The sequence below is a fragment of the Anolis carolinensis genome, chromosome 2, assembly GCF_035594765.1.
Source record: "Anolis carolinensis isolate JA03-04 chromosome 2, rAnoCar3.1.pri, whole genome shotgun sequence".
NCBI lineage: Eukaryota > Metazoa > Chordata > Lepidosauria > Squamata > Dactyloidae > Anolis > Anolis carolinensis.
In genome coordinates, this window is record NC_085842.1 from 16,755,519 (window position 1) to 16,770,342 (window position 14,824).

Genomic DNA, 14,824 nt, shown 5'->3' on the forward strand with positions numbered 1-14,824 from the left:
GTTTTCGAGTGCTCACGCTGCCATGGGGTGCAACAGGAACGACTGTCCACATAGGGAAGCTGATGAGAAAACACTATACAAACATCTACAGACTCACAAATAAAATCCAACAATTGCTACCTTCAGCCAAGGACAAGAGGGATCCTCTCACCTCTGCAGAAGTCTACCATATACCGTGTAGCTGTGGACAAGTCTATTTAGGGATCGTCAAACATAGCATTGCCCAAACACGAATCAAGGAACATGAAAGGTACTGCAGACTAACGCAACCTGAGAAGTCAGCCATAGCAGAGCACTTGATGAACCATCTGACAACTACCATGTTGGATTACACAGAGAAGCCATTGAAATCCACAACAAGCATGTGGACAATTTCAACAGAAAGGAGAAAAGCATGAAAATGAACACAATCTGGCTACCAGTATTCAAAAAACTCTAAAATCAGGACAGTAAATAAAGAGCAAGACTCAAAATGTAGGGGAATTCCAGGCAATAATCAATCAGGGCCAGCTAACACCTCCCAACAAATAATTCCCCCAGGCAGCAACCAGCCAAGCCTTGAAACAGCGGACCATAAAAATGCTAATCAAGGTGGCAATTTGCAACATTCACATGTACCTCAAGCAGACAAGAGTTCTTTCCCCCACCCTAGACATTCCACAGATATATAAACCTCACTCACTTATTTTCCAACAGACACCTCAACCCCTGAGGATGCCTGCCATAGTTGTGGGCAAAATGTCAGGAGAGAATGCTCCTGGAACATGGCCAGACAGCCCAGAGAACTCACAACAACCTATCAAAGAAAGAGTTACTGAAAATAAGACAGAAGACAAAAAGAGGTTTCAGGCTGGACATGATTCATGGCCAGGTATATGGAGTATATATTGGGAGTCCCCTTTTTCTCTCCACAAAGGAGATGCAAAGCAGCTGTTCCCTTTGCTCTTCTTCTATGAGCATGGAAAGATGTCTGTCGTGGGTAAGACAGATAGCTTGGCCCTGCTAACTTTCCTATCTACTTATGTTCTTTGAATAAAGTCTTCTTTGTAAGCTTGACTCTTCTCCTGAATTGCTTAAGCTCAGTCTGTTTACTGCTTGCACCAGATGGTTGTGATTTGCTGAACTGCTGCAACAGCTGTTGTTGCTGACGATGTATATATATGTTTTAATATTAGTATTTAATATTTTAACCCTTCCTTATACTTTTTCCCTGGCCAAACTTCTATTGGACTTATAGAATCTTCTCCCTTTCTCTCCCCGCTCAGCCTTTTCCTCCCTGCTATACTCCTATTTATGCAGGCCAAAATCACATTGGCTTTTTTTGCTGCCACATCACATTGTTGACTCACGTTTAACTTGTTGTCCACGAGGAATCACAAGATCTTTTTCATGCGTACTGCTGTCAAGCCAGGCATCCCCCATTCTGTATCTTTGTGTTTCAGAACATTGCCATACAGCCTGGAAAACTCACAGCAATCCAAGACCAATACCATTTGAGTGGGCCATTGCACTTAAATGATATTCAACCCCACTGTGTAAAGTTATAAGAAATGAAAAGATCTCTCTCTGCCCTTATCTTCCAAATTTGTCAACCTAAGGTTCTTCAAAACCAAACTCATCCGCTTCAAGAACCACTGTGATCCTAGATGGCAGCCTCTCAAATGTCACTGTGGTTCCTGTGTGAAACTTTATGTCATCCACCCCGACAACTTATAATATGTTCAGAGAAAAGCCACCAAAACGGACAGTTCTAGCAGCCAAACTGGATTAGATGTGCATGTAGTTCCTTTTTGGAGCTCTAAGTGCATTTGGGGGCTAAAGTCTTGGCCCCAGCAAGCATAGCCCTCCTAGGATGCATCTACACTACAGAGTTAATGCAGTTTTGACAGCACTTTTAATTGCAATGGCTCAGAACTATGCAATCCTGGGAGTTGTAGTTTGGTGAGACATCAGCATTCTTTGGCAAAGTCTCAAGACATTGTAAACTCCTGTCCCCATGATTCCATAGCATTGAACTATAGCAATGAAAGTGGCATCAGGCTGCATTGATTCCAGTGTAGATTCACCCAAGGATTTTGGATTTGCCTAGGATGCATCTGTTCTATACTGTAAGCATGTATGCTGTCTGATAACACGGAGAGTACCATTTTCAGTGTATGGTATTTGTAGTTGAGGGGGGGGGCACCAGCCCTCTTTGGCAGAGAAAGCTAAAGAGCTTGTAGAACTACAACTCCCAGGATTCCACAACATTGAGCCAGGGCCATTGAAGTGGTGTCCGGCTGCATTCATTCTACAGTATAGATTCACCCAAGAAAGCTGAGGCAGGAGAAACGGGAGAGGCTCCTTGATGGAAGGGTGGCTTATTTCTCTGGTTCTCTTTTCTATTGCTGGAAGATTTAGAGTCCTAAATATGTAGTTGTAGCTTGGGGGGGGGGGGGGGATTGGGCATTCAAACCCACACCGATTTTTTTCAGATTGAAAAAAGCCTGGTTTTTCATGAATTTTGACTTATTAAATGGTTATCTTTTCCATTGCTGGAAGATTTGGTGTCCTAACTCTCTGGTTTTTAAAGAAGCAGATCTATGCACAAGTTTTGCCAGTGGCTTCCTACAGCATCTGGGATTCGTTTGGTGTCTCCCATCCAAGCACTACCAGAGCCACCCCTTCTTCACTTCCAAGTGAGGCGGGAGGTTAAGGAACCCCAGGAAATACCATATATGGGCAGAGATGGCGACAGCTAGCGACCCGGGTGCATAAACTCACAGAAACATGTGACTTCTGGGAAATCATGTGTTTCTGAAGAAATGAAAGCTAAAGATAAACAAACAGCGCATGCGTACGCAGGCGCTCTGAATGATTTGTGAGCACGGCACAAAAAGAGTGCAGCCGGCCTGCTGGTCAGCATTGATTGGGCAGCGTCACAACTCTAAGCCAATGAATTTGCTTGTGGGCGGGCATAACCCGAACCCTGTAGTGTGTATAAATGTTTACTCAGCCTGCCACTGGTCGTTCTCCCTGGAGAAGCACTTACTTTGTGCTAGGGGGAACCCTAGTGGCCATTAGCGAAATAAAACTGCTTTCTTGGAATTCCTTCAGTTGTCCGTCCTCCATTCCTCCACTGCGCCAAACAAGGACCGTAGCACAAAGGTTCCGCTACATTTTCTGGTGACCCCGACGTGATTTTCCTATAAGACGGGCCAGGAGATTTGGAGACGGATCCCGTTGGCGGGACGGCCTCAACTCAGCGGTGGGGGCCTGAGGCAACTACCGTGAGACGAGAAGGGGCCCCTGAATATTACACGACCGGCTGCGGTGCTTGCCTCTGATGCCAACGCCGACTGACGGTGAGAGCTGCAACATCAGCGAGGTTCCATAGAAACCGGCTAGGAGGAAAAGGATCCAGGGAAAAAAGCCCAGGGGCGAAGGTTGGTCCGACGTCTACAGAAATCTGGCAAGTATAGGGGTTTGCATGAGATATTAAGGGAACGCCAGCGCTGGGAGGGACAAAAAAAGTTCCCAGGGAGGTAGAAAGGGGTTCTGTCTTGTGTTTCCTGACGCATGCCATTGAGTGGCCAGGTGCCCAGGCCAGGACAGTCCCCTCTATTAGGCAGGATGGGAGGGAAAAATTCAAAGAGCTCCACTCCCTTACAATGCATCTTAGATAATTTTGGTTCTTTTGCTATCAGAGCCGTAGCAGGGAATCCAAGGGACCTGAGAGATTATAGACTGAGGAATTTGTGTCAGGGAGAATGGCCAGAGTTTGGTTTAGGTTGGCAAGTAGAAGGAACGTGGGATCTGAAACTGATCCGAACAGTGGAAGAATATTGTGCTGTGAATCATCCGAACCAGTGGGTCTATATTGCTACGTGGGAACGGGTAGTTAGAGAAGATCCAGGTTGGGTTCGACAGTGCAGGAATGGCAAATGTATGGTGGTGAAGAAGGAGGGGAAAAAGAAGGAAGTTTTCCAATCCAATGAGGAGGACTACCCAGATTTACAGTTGAGTGTACAGGCTAGACAACAGGAATTATTGCCGCCACCCTTGCCACCGCCCCCCCCCACCCCAGGGAACAGCCCCCGGTGCACCTACACTAGGAACGAGACCCCCACCCTACTCTTCGGAGTCAACCGAAGCGGCCAAGAAACACTATCCTAGCCTAGAAAAATATCAGGAGGAAACAAAGGAAAAGAAGAAGTCACAACGGATGCCCAGTGATGCTTCTCCGGCACAAACTCGGAGACATGGAGCTCCGGTGTGGTCTGGTGATTCACCGACCGGACCGGCCCTCCAGATGCCCTTGAGAACGGTGCCTGTGATAAACAACAGGAATGAGATAGTTCAAGCATACCAGGTAGTGCCTTTCAGTAGTAGTGACATTTTGAATTGGAAAAATAATACTCCACCTTATAGTGAAGAACCCCAAGCTATGGCTAGGCTATTGGAAGGGATTATGGCAACCCATAATCCCACCTGGCAAGATTGCAGACAATTGTTGAATATGTTGTTCACATCAGAGGAGAGAAGAGCAGTGTTGAATAATGGGGTAGCCATAGCCCAGGTTGGTGCCCCACAAGATGGTGATGCAGCCGAGTGGGGAGCACAGAGGTTTCCTGTGGAAATAGATCCCCAATGGGACACCGCAGAAGAAGGACATTTGCAGAGACTGAGAGGATTCCAGCGTATATTGGTAGAAGCGGTAAAGAGGGGCCCGCCGCGACCCGTCAACATTGTAAAAATTCAGGGAGTGGTACAGGAAAAATCTGAGTCACCAACAGCCTTTTTGGAAAGGCTGGAGGCAGCATATAGAAAGTATAGCCCGTATAATTTGGAGGATGAAAACGGTAGGAGGGCGATTCAACAGTCTTTTATCAGTCAAGCGGCTCCTGACATCCGGAGAAAGATTCAAAAGCAACCAGGATTTCTAGGAAAGACTATGAATGAATTGTTGGCACTCGCAGATCAAGTTTATATGGCGAGGGACCAGGTAGAAGAAGAGAAGAAGGACAGGAAGAAGAAGCAGGAATACCAAGCATTAGTTACCATGATGGAACAAAGTGCAAGTGGACAGAGAGGAAGAGGAGGATATGCCAGAGGGGGACAAGGAGGAAGAAGAGGGCCCCCTCGGAGGTTAGGTCGAGACCAATGTGCTAAATGTAAGAAGTTTGGACACTGGAAAGGTGAATGCCCAGAAGGAAGAGAAGGAAGTCAGGAAGGACCGAGAGAAAGAGGAAGGCCTGAGAGAGGAAGAAACCCAGGAAGGGGAAGAGGACGTGGGAACTACGTACCTTTTCCTGCAAGAGAGGTGATAGCTGCAGCAGCTGTGATGGAAGAAGAATGGGAAGATATGGATGGAGGAGAGGAATGAGGAAGCCAGGCTCTTGTTTTGTTGGACCCCGGGGAGCCGATGGTCACACTTGAAATCGGGGACCAACAATTGGACTTTTTAGTGGACACAGGTGCCGAAAAATCAGTAGTAAATACAAAAATTAGTCCACCAACTCGGGAAACTACGAAAGTAATAGGGGTGTCTGGGAGGACCCAGAAGTGCCCCTTTCTTAAGGAACGCACCTGCAATCTGGCCGGACATCAGGTCAAGCATAAGATGTTATATCTCCCAGACTGCCCAGTCCCTTTATTGGGAAGGGACATTTTATCAAAATTACAAGCACAACTCCAGTTCATGAAGAATGGACAAATGGAACTATCATTTCCCATGGAAGAGGAATGGAGACTGTTTCAAGTTAGGATTTTTACTGAAGAAATACAATGGCCATGGCATGAGACTCCTTTAGTGTGGGCAGAAGATAATCCTCCAGGATTAGCTAAATATGTTCCACCGGTGGTGGTGGAAGTGAAAAGAGGAATGGGACCCATATGTAAGCCACAGTATCCCGTCAGTCGAGAGGCAGTGCAGGGGATCAGAAAGCATCTAGAGCGACTTCTGCAGCATGGGATATTGGTACCATGCAGTTCCCCATGGAACACGCCCCTGCTCCCAGTCAAGAAACCAGGAGGACAAGGAGAATATCGCCCAGTCCAAGATTTGCGGGCTGTAAATCAAGTCACCGTTCCCCTAACCCCGGTAGTGCCAAATCCATACATCATGATGAGTCTAGTACCAGCATTTGCCAAATGGTTTACTGTATTGGATTTAAAGGATGCATTCTTTTGTATTCGATTGGCCCCTGTATCCCAACCGATCTTTGCTTTCCAGTGGGAATCTCAGCAGTCAGGGCAAAGGACCCAGTATGTTTGGACACGCCTTCCTCAGGGGTTCCGGGACAGCCCGACCATTTTTGGTCAAGCCCTGGCCAAAGACTTACAGGATTTTGTAATACCTAAAGAAGAAGGAATTTGGCTTCAGTATGTAGATGACCTGCTTATCGCTTGCCGGACACTAGAGGGCAGTAGAGACCATACTTTGAGATTACTCAAGACATTGGAAGAAAAGGGTTACAAAGTGTCAAAGAAAAAGGCCCAGTTGTGCTGTCCCACGGTGAAATATTTGGGGTTCCATCTGACCGAAGGAAAGAAGATGTTAGGAGCTGAAAGAAAGGAAGTTGTTTGTGCCATCCCCACTCCCAGCACCCGGCGACAGGTGCGGGAATTTTTGGGATCAGCAGGATATTGTAGACAGTGGATCCCCAACTACGCCGTGTTGGCTAAGCCACTGTACCAGGCTACGAGAGGTGGAAGAGAAGATCCATTTGAGTGGACAGAAGAATGTCAACAGGCATTTAAGGCATTAAAAGAAGCATTGATGTCATCTCCAGCATTAGGACTGCCCGATTTGGAAAAACCATTCACTCTGTTCGCTGCAGAGCGGGAAGGAACAGCGGTTGGAGTATTGACCCAACCACTAGGTTCATGGCAAAGGCCGATTGCCTACTTGTCAAAGCAATTGGACACAGTGGCTCGTGGATTGCCACCTTGCCTGAGGGCTGTGGCAGCATCAGTAGATTTAATCAAAGAAGCGAATAAATTGACCCTAGGACAGCCACTGACAGTTAAGGTGCCCCATAGCGTTAAGGCACTGTTAGACATGAAGGGACCGCGCTGGCTCACAAGTGAGAGGTTAATGAAATATGAGGGATTGTTGTGTGACAACCCACTGGTGACCCTGGAGACTTGCTCCACTCTGAATCCGGCCACCTTGCTCCCGACTCCAGGAGACACCACGATCCATCAGTGTGCCCAGGTGATGGATGAGGTATTCTCCAGTCGACCGGATTTGAAGGATGTGCCACTAACTAAGGTGGACGACACTCTGTTCACAGATGGAAGCTCTTTTATGGAAAATAATCAAAGACACTCAGGTTATGCGGTTGTTCGGTGGGGGGGAGAGACGCTGGAAGCAGAGTCACTGCCCCCGGGGACTTCTGCCCAGAAGGCCGAATTGATTGCCCTGACCCGAGCGTTGGAATTGTCAAGCGGAAAGCGGGTTAACGTCTACACAGACTCAAAATATGCCTTCACCACCCTCCACGCACACGGAGCACTGTACAAGGAGCGCGGGCTCCTCACGTCTGGAGGAAAGTGCGTAAAACATGCTGGAGAGATTGTGGATCTCCTGGAGGCGGTTTGGAAGCCAAGGCAGGTGGCTGTGATGCATTGTAAAGGGCACCAACGTGGAGACGATCCCGTAGTGCAAGGAAATAGGCAGGCTGATCTGGCAGCCAAAGAGGCAGCTAGGCTGCCCTATATTGAACATCAGGTAATGGCCCTACAGGTAGAATTAACTGAACATAACATTACATATACACCAGAGGAAGAAGAATGGGCCTTAAAGGAGAAGGGTCAGTGGTCAGGAGAACTCATAGTGATGCCAGACGCCCGTGTCTACGTCCCTAAGGACTTGGCATGGCACTTAGTCCAACACATGCACCAAAACACACATTTAGGAAAGATGGCATTGGCAAATCTGCTAGGACGACAGTTGTATATCGATGGATTACATAGCCTAACGGCAGCAGCAGCCCGAAGATGCTGGACATGTATAAAAAATAACCCCAGAGAAGGACCCCTCAAGCCACCAGGAGTCCAACATGTGGGTGGGGTACCCTTTGAAGCTTTAGTCACTGACTTTACAGAAATGCCCCCATACAAAGGATACAAATATTTACTGGTGTTCGTGGACACATACACAGGATGGGTGGAGGCTTACCCTACAAGGACTGAGAAGGCTGTAGAGGTGTCAAGAGCTCTAATGAAAGATGTTATTCCCAGATTTGGCATACCCTTAGAAATTGGATCAGATAATGGCCCCGCATATATTCAACAGGCTGTGCAAGGATTATGTAGAATTTTGGGCATAAAATGGAAGTTACATTGTGCATATAGACCCCAATCTTCTGGAAAAGTGGAAAGAATGAATAGGACATTAAAGGCTCAGCTTGGGAAACTTTGCCAAGAGACAGGACTGCCGTGGACGGTGGTTTTGCCCATGGCATTATTAGGAATCAGATGTACACCACACAAACGGACAGGACTCTCCCCTTTTGAAAGACTCTATGGACGACCCCCTTTGAACTTGAAGGGAGCCTTAGAGACAGGAGCTGAGCAGCACCTCATAGGAGAGAAACAGACATTGGCCCAGGTTCAGGCTTTGGGCAGACAAATGCAGCAGTTAGAAAAATACATTTCTGAATTGAACCCACCATTCCCTACCACACCTCTACATTGTTTTTCACCAGGTGACGAGGTTCTGGTCAAGGATTGGAAGATTGAGCCATTGGGACCCAAGTGGCGAGGACCCTATGTTGTGCTCCTGTCTACCCCCACTGCAGTGAAGGTGAAGGAGATTAAGCCGTGGATACATTACACCCGTGTAAAACTAGCACCTGAGGAGTGGCGGACGGAGCGAGTTCCTGGTGAGGACCTGAGACTCAGGATCATCCGGCAACTCCCTAAGGGGTCAACAAGGCCATGAAGCTGATCCCTTCGGGTGCAACGGAGCGTCGGTGGTCAAGTATGTCGCAGCATGGCCCAACAAAGGCGCTCTCCGGGAGATGGTGGCTAGACATTTTGAGAGGAAAAAGTGGGAGACAAGTTATGAGGAGGGGAGGAAAGCGCACTGTGTTTGGTATATTATTTGTGCTGAGTTTTATTCTCTCTTTTGGAAAAAGAGCACATGGGAATTGGATAAAAGAACATGCCAATTATATGTTTGAGCAGCACGGGAAAGAGGTAGCATTAATATATGAACACCCCCTCACCGTAGGGGATTTTTCATTTCTTCCCGATTTAATTGATGAACCACAGATTGTGTTGGAGGGATTGTCCAAGGCTCAGGAGGGTCCACCTACCGTGTTTTCTAGCATACCGCAAAGGATAAATAAAACTCGGTTTCGACGGTTTAGATACCATACCTCCACCAGGGGTTTGTGCTTCTGTTGTGGAGGATCGGGAATATGGAATTCTGAGTGGAAACACTGGGGAACTAGGCAGGCGTTCTTTTCCCGATTAGGCAATTATTCCCATTGTCGAGACCGGTTCTATCTACACGGACGATTTAATACATCTTATGTCTCACGATTAAATCTAACCGCAACCGAGTGGGCTAGCATGTATCCAGATTATCCTACATTTAGTGTGAATGATTCTATTGAGGGCCTAAAATCTTATATGAACATACTGCAACAATTAACCCAACTGAGCCTAGGTAAAAGCCTCTGTCCGTTATGGCAAATTAGGGATCCAAATCTATGGTTTTTCTTTGATAAATGGGCCACAAATTATCACCCCGGCAACTACCAGTGTGTCGGTGTGGGTTATTTGACATTCCCAGTTCAGGTCTTACACAAAAGGCATCAGCGCCTGAAACGGGACATTGTGCAAACAGGCCCTCTAGGACCAGAATGCTCGGATGAGGTCATTATTAACAAGGCTCTGTCAGGTTCAGAAGCCTCCCGTGTAGGAGGAGGCCTGATCACAGGCTTGTTGACACTGGGTGCTTACCCAGGGATTGTAGCTCAAGCAAACCGTAGAAGTGTTCTAGGCCTGACTTGCCGCCTTGAAAAGTCCATAAATGCCACTGGTAAAATTTTCCGGGAAATCCAGTCTGAAGTAGAAGAAATCAGCCAGATGGCCCTACAGCATAAGTTGGCCCTTGACTACCTACTGGCGGCCAGGGGGGGGGTTATGCGCCATGGTTAGAGGGCGTTGTGTAGTGAAATTTCATAACTTGAATAATACTATTGAAGATGACATCGAGTCATTACAAAAGTTAATTTACAATAATGTCCAGGAGATAGAAGGTTGGTCTCCCTTCTCCTGGGTGACTAGCTGGTTACCCTCAATAGAATGGTTGAAGAACATATTGTTGGTAGGGATTTTAGGATTGTTCATTGTTCTCATAGTTATGTGTTGCACTCCAATAATGATGCAAATGTGTACTAGGTGTGTCACACAATCTTTACCTGAAAAAAAGATAGCCATACTCCAAGCCAAGCGGGATTGGATGGAACCATAATGCCTTGCTTCAGCTTTTGTACATGCGCTTCGCAAAAAGAAAATGGGGGAGTGAGGCGGGAGGTTAAGGAACCCCAGGAAATACCATATATGGGCAGAGATGGCGACAGCTAGCGACCCGGGTGCATAAACTCACAGAAACATGTGACTTCTGGGAAATCATGTGTTTCTGAAGAAATGAAAGCTAAAGATAAACAAACAGCGCATGCGTACGCAGGCGCTCTGAATGATTTGTGAGCACAGCACAAAAAGAGTGCAGCCGGCCTGCTGGTCAGCATTGATTGGGCAGCGTCACAACTCTAAGCCAATGAATTTGCTTGTGGGCGGGCATAACCCGAACCCTGTAGTGTGTATAAATGTTTACTCAGCCTGCCACTGGTCGTTCTCCCTGGAGAAGCACTTACTTTGTGCTAGGGGGAACCCTAGTGGCCATTAGCGAAATAAAACTGCTTTCTTGGAATTCCTTCAGTTGTCCGTCCTCCATTCCTCCACTGCGCCAAACAAGGACCGTAGCACAAAGGTTCCGCTACAAAAGGGCTTCCTCTTAGTGTACGTTGCTTGCTGACCAGAGAGGCACAGCTCCTTCTTGTCTCCACAGTCCCGGTATTGAGATGATTCCCCTTCTCTTTGAGTTTCTTGACAACAAAGAAAATGAGAACACATATTTTAAAAAAATTCTTAATAGGTATCATTTAAGTGCTCACCAGAAATTTAGGTAATCAATCCCCTTCTCTTACTTCAAGAGTTTCCTTCTATAGTTATCTTAGAATCTACTTTCTTGTAACTTCCAACTGTTAGACCTTGATGTTTCTTCTTTAGCAAGACTAAATGCTAACTTCCAGGGGTAGCAAACTGTAAAATCATGTAGAAGATATCACTTTCCCCAAGGCTCGGGTGGGTGAAACCACAGATATGAATAATATACAGGACACGTGCTATAGTTACCCATGGATCTAATTAACTGTGAAAAAGAGAGTGCCAATTTCTGCATTTTCGGAAAAGGTATTTCTAATAACAAATTACAAACAAGCAGTTCTTGTTGACCCAGAAAGAGGATTATTTTTTTGGATTTTTGTTGTTGCATGTTTGCTAATAGATGAGCATTAGGGAAAAAAGTGGACGATCTCTCAAAACTGGAGTGGTTTGAACATTGGGCTATGTTTCTTAGACACTATATTTGTTGAAAATAGCAAACAAGCCTCCTATACTAGTTATTTCTTATGTATATAATTGAGATTGCTTATTTTCCTCAGGAACAGGAGAGGGTTGAATAACCTAAAGCAGCAGTTCCCAAACTGAGGTCATTTGGATGTTTGAACTTTAATCCCATAATCTGTAATCCTTGGCCAAGGAAGAGGAGGCTTCTGGGAGTTGAAGCCCCAAACCTCTGGGAGTCTGGAAATTGCGACACTGCCTTAAAGGGACCAGACATTTTCTGTACTTGTGTAGCGGAACCTTTGTGCTACGGTCCTTGTTTGGCGCAGTGGAGGAATGGAGGACGGACAACTGAAGGAATTCCAAGAAAGCAGTTTTATTTCGCTAATGGCCACTAGGGTTCCCCCTAGCACAAAGTAAGTGCTTCTCCAGGGAGAACGACCAGTGGCAGGCTGAGTAAACATTTATACACACTACAGGGTTCGGGTTATGCCCGCCCACAAGCAAATTCATTGGCTTAGAGTTGTGACGCTGCCCAATCAATGCTGACCAGCAGGCCGGCTGCACTCTTTTTGTGCCGTGCTCACAAATCATTCAGAGCGCCTGCGTACGCATGCGCTGTTTGTTTATCTTTAGCTTTCATTTCTTCAGAAACACATGATTTCCCAGAAGTCACATGTTTCTGTGAGTTTATGCACCCGGGTCGCTAGCTGTCGCCATCTCTGCCCATATATGGTATTTCCTGGGGTTCCTTAACCTCCCGCCTCACTTTAAGTGCTTGGTGTGCGGAAAATTTTTCCGTAATAAGAAAAGGTTTGCTCGTCATGAAGCAGTGCACACCGGAGATAAAAAGTTTAAATGCTTAGAGTGTGGAAAGGGCTTCATTCAGAAGGCAAGCTTCACTTCTCATCAAACTATTCATACTGGGGAAAAACCATTTAAATGCTTGGAGTGTGGAAAGAGTTTCACTCAGAAGATAAGCCTCACCTATCATCAAAATACCCATACTGGGGAGAAGCCATTTACATGCTTGGAGTGTGGAAAGCATTTCACTCTGAAGAAAAGGCTTATCTACCATCAAGCTACTCATACTGGGGAGAAGCCATTTAAATGCTTGGAGTGTGGGAAGAGTTTCACTCAGAAGATAAGCCTCACCTATCATCAAAATACCCATACTGGGGAGAAGCCATTTACATGCTTGGAGTGTGGAAAGCATTTCACTCTGAAGAAAAGGCTTATCTACCATCAAGCTACTCATACTGGGGAGAAGCCATTTAAATGCTTGGAGTGTGGGAAGAGCTTCATTCAGAAGATAAACCTGACTCGTCATGAAGCAATTCATACTGGGGGAAAGCCATTTAAATGCCTGGAGTGTGGAAAGTGTTTCACTCAGAAGAGAAGGCTTTTCCATCATCAAACTATTCATACTGGGGAGAAGCCATTTAAATGCTTGGAGTGTGGAAAGTCTTTTATTCAGAAGGGAAATCTCACTTCTCACCAAAGAATTCACTCGGGGGAGAAACCCTTTCAGTGCTTGGAGTGTGGAAAGAGCTTCCGTGTAAAGGGATGCTTTGTTTCTCACCAGACCATTCACACAGGGAAGAAACCCTTTCAGTGCTTGGAGTGCGAAAGCTCTTTTACAGAAAAACGAGGTCTAATTGCTCATCAAGCAACACATTCTGGGGAAAAGCCATTCAAATGCTTGGATTGTGGGAAGGGCTTTGCATGGAAGGCAGGCCTCACACAACATCAAAAAATCCACTCTGGGGATAAACCGTTTCAGTGTTTGGAGTGTGGAAGATGTTTCAGACTGAAGCAAACCCTACATCTTCATCAAGTGACACACACGGGGGCAAGAACCCTTCAAATGTCCGGAGTGCGGAAAAAGTTTTTGCCAGAAGAAACACCTCCCTTATTTTAAGATGTCCACTGTGGGTTAAGTGGATAGTTAGGACCTGCTAACTTTTCTATATCATTGCGTTCTTTGAATAAAGTCTTTGTAAGCTTGAAGCTGCTCCTGAATTGCTAAAGCTCAGTCACTCTATCGCTGGCACCAGAAGCTTCTGATTTGCTGAACTGCCGCAACAGCTTTTGTTGCTGATTATGTTTAGTTTTTAATATTACCACCCTTCCTTCTACTTTTTCAATTGCTTTCAGTTCCTGGCCAAACTTCTGTTGGACTTCCAGTGTCAGACTCTGGAAGATCTTGGAGTTAAAATCAAGCTCACAACAATAAAATGCTGGTGACAAGTGTTATATTCCTTCTTTCCACAATCCTAAGAAGACGTTTCTAAAGGTTTCCCGCTCAAACCTCCTGTATATATCAGCCCCAACTCCTGTCCACCCCCTTGTGACCAAACACTGTGCCCACAGTCTGTTAACTGAAGTTTCAATTTCCCCCAAAAAACAGATGTCTTATATACACTACCTTCCCCAACTGTACACAGCTTTCTCCTCCTCCTTCTTTATGACAGGGAACCGAAGCAGCCACTCCCAGGCTGAGACGGTGATCCTGACATCCAGAATCTTCACCATTACTCTCCCTGCTCAGCCATGATACAACTGATTTTTTTTTACAACTGATGTGCTCCTCTTTTAAATCCTTTGATTGTTGCTGAGCCACCAATCTTATGAAATCCTCCATTCCATTCTGAAATAATAAGGTGAAGTTAACCTGATTGTTTTGGAATAAAAATAATCTTAAACAATCAGGTTAACTTCACCTTAATCAAGGAGTAATTCAAGTCATGCTAGGAGAAAAGGTCTAATGCATTAATGATGAGTGATAAATGTATTCTTACCCAAATCTGGATGATACTGCGATTCTTCACCATATTGCTAGTTGAAATTTGGAGTTGGAGGAGCTTAGGCTGATGTACTTACTGGGTTGAAGTTATAATTGGTCTGCTTCAAGGCAAATGCACACTGCTTTGGAGGGCTTTATCTGTGTATTTACATTTCCCCATAACATTCCTGTATAAACGGTTAGGTTTTATGGCACTTCCATGAGGCTCTCCTTCTCAGGCCGTCATTCTTCAAGTGTAAAGAGAGATGATGTTTCCCCTCCCCCCTCCCCAGCTTATTTCACCAAAAGGAAAGGAATGGACACAAATCCAGCCATATGACATCCTTAGTGTGAATTAATGGGGGGGGGGGAACCACTCTTTACACTTCAAGAATGACTGCTTTAAGACTAGAG

General features: G+C 45.9%; 1 protein-coding gene across 1 annotated transcript; it reads left to right on the plus strand.

Annotated features, from left to right (window-relative positions):
* The first annotated feature begins 22 nt into the window (after positions 1 to 22).
* LOC134295825 (gastrula zinc finger protein XlCGF52.1-like) lies at positions 23 to 13,875 on the plus strand. The gene is made up of 2 exons (XM_062969273.1): positions 23 to 27; positions 12,316 to 13,875. The coding sequence occupies exons 1-2, from the start codon at positions 23 to 25 to the stop codon at positions 13,544 to 13,546; spliced, it is 1,236 nt and encodes a 411-aa protein (XP_062825343.1). The 3' UTR covers positions 13,547 to 13,875.
* Positions 13,876 to 14,824: the final 949 nt, after the last annotated feature.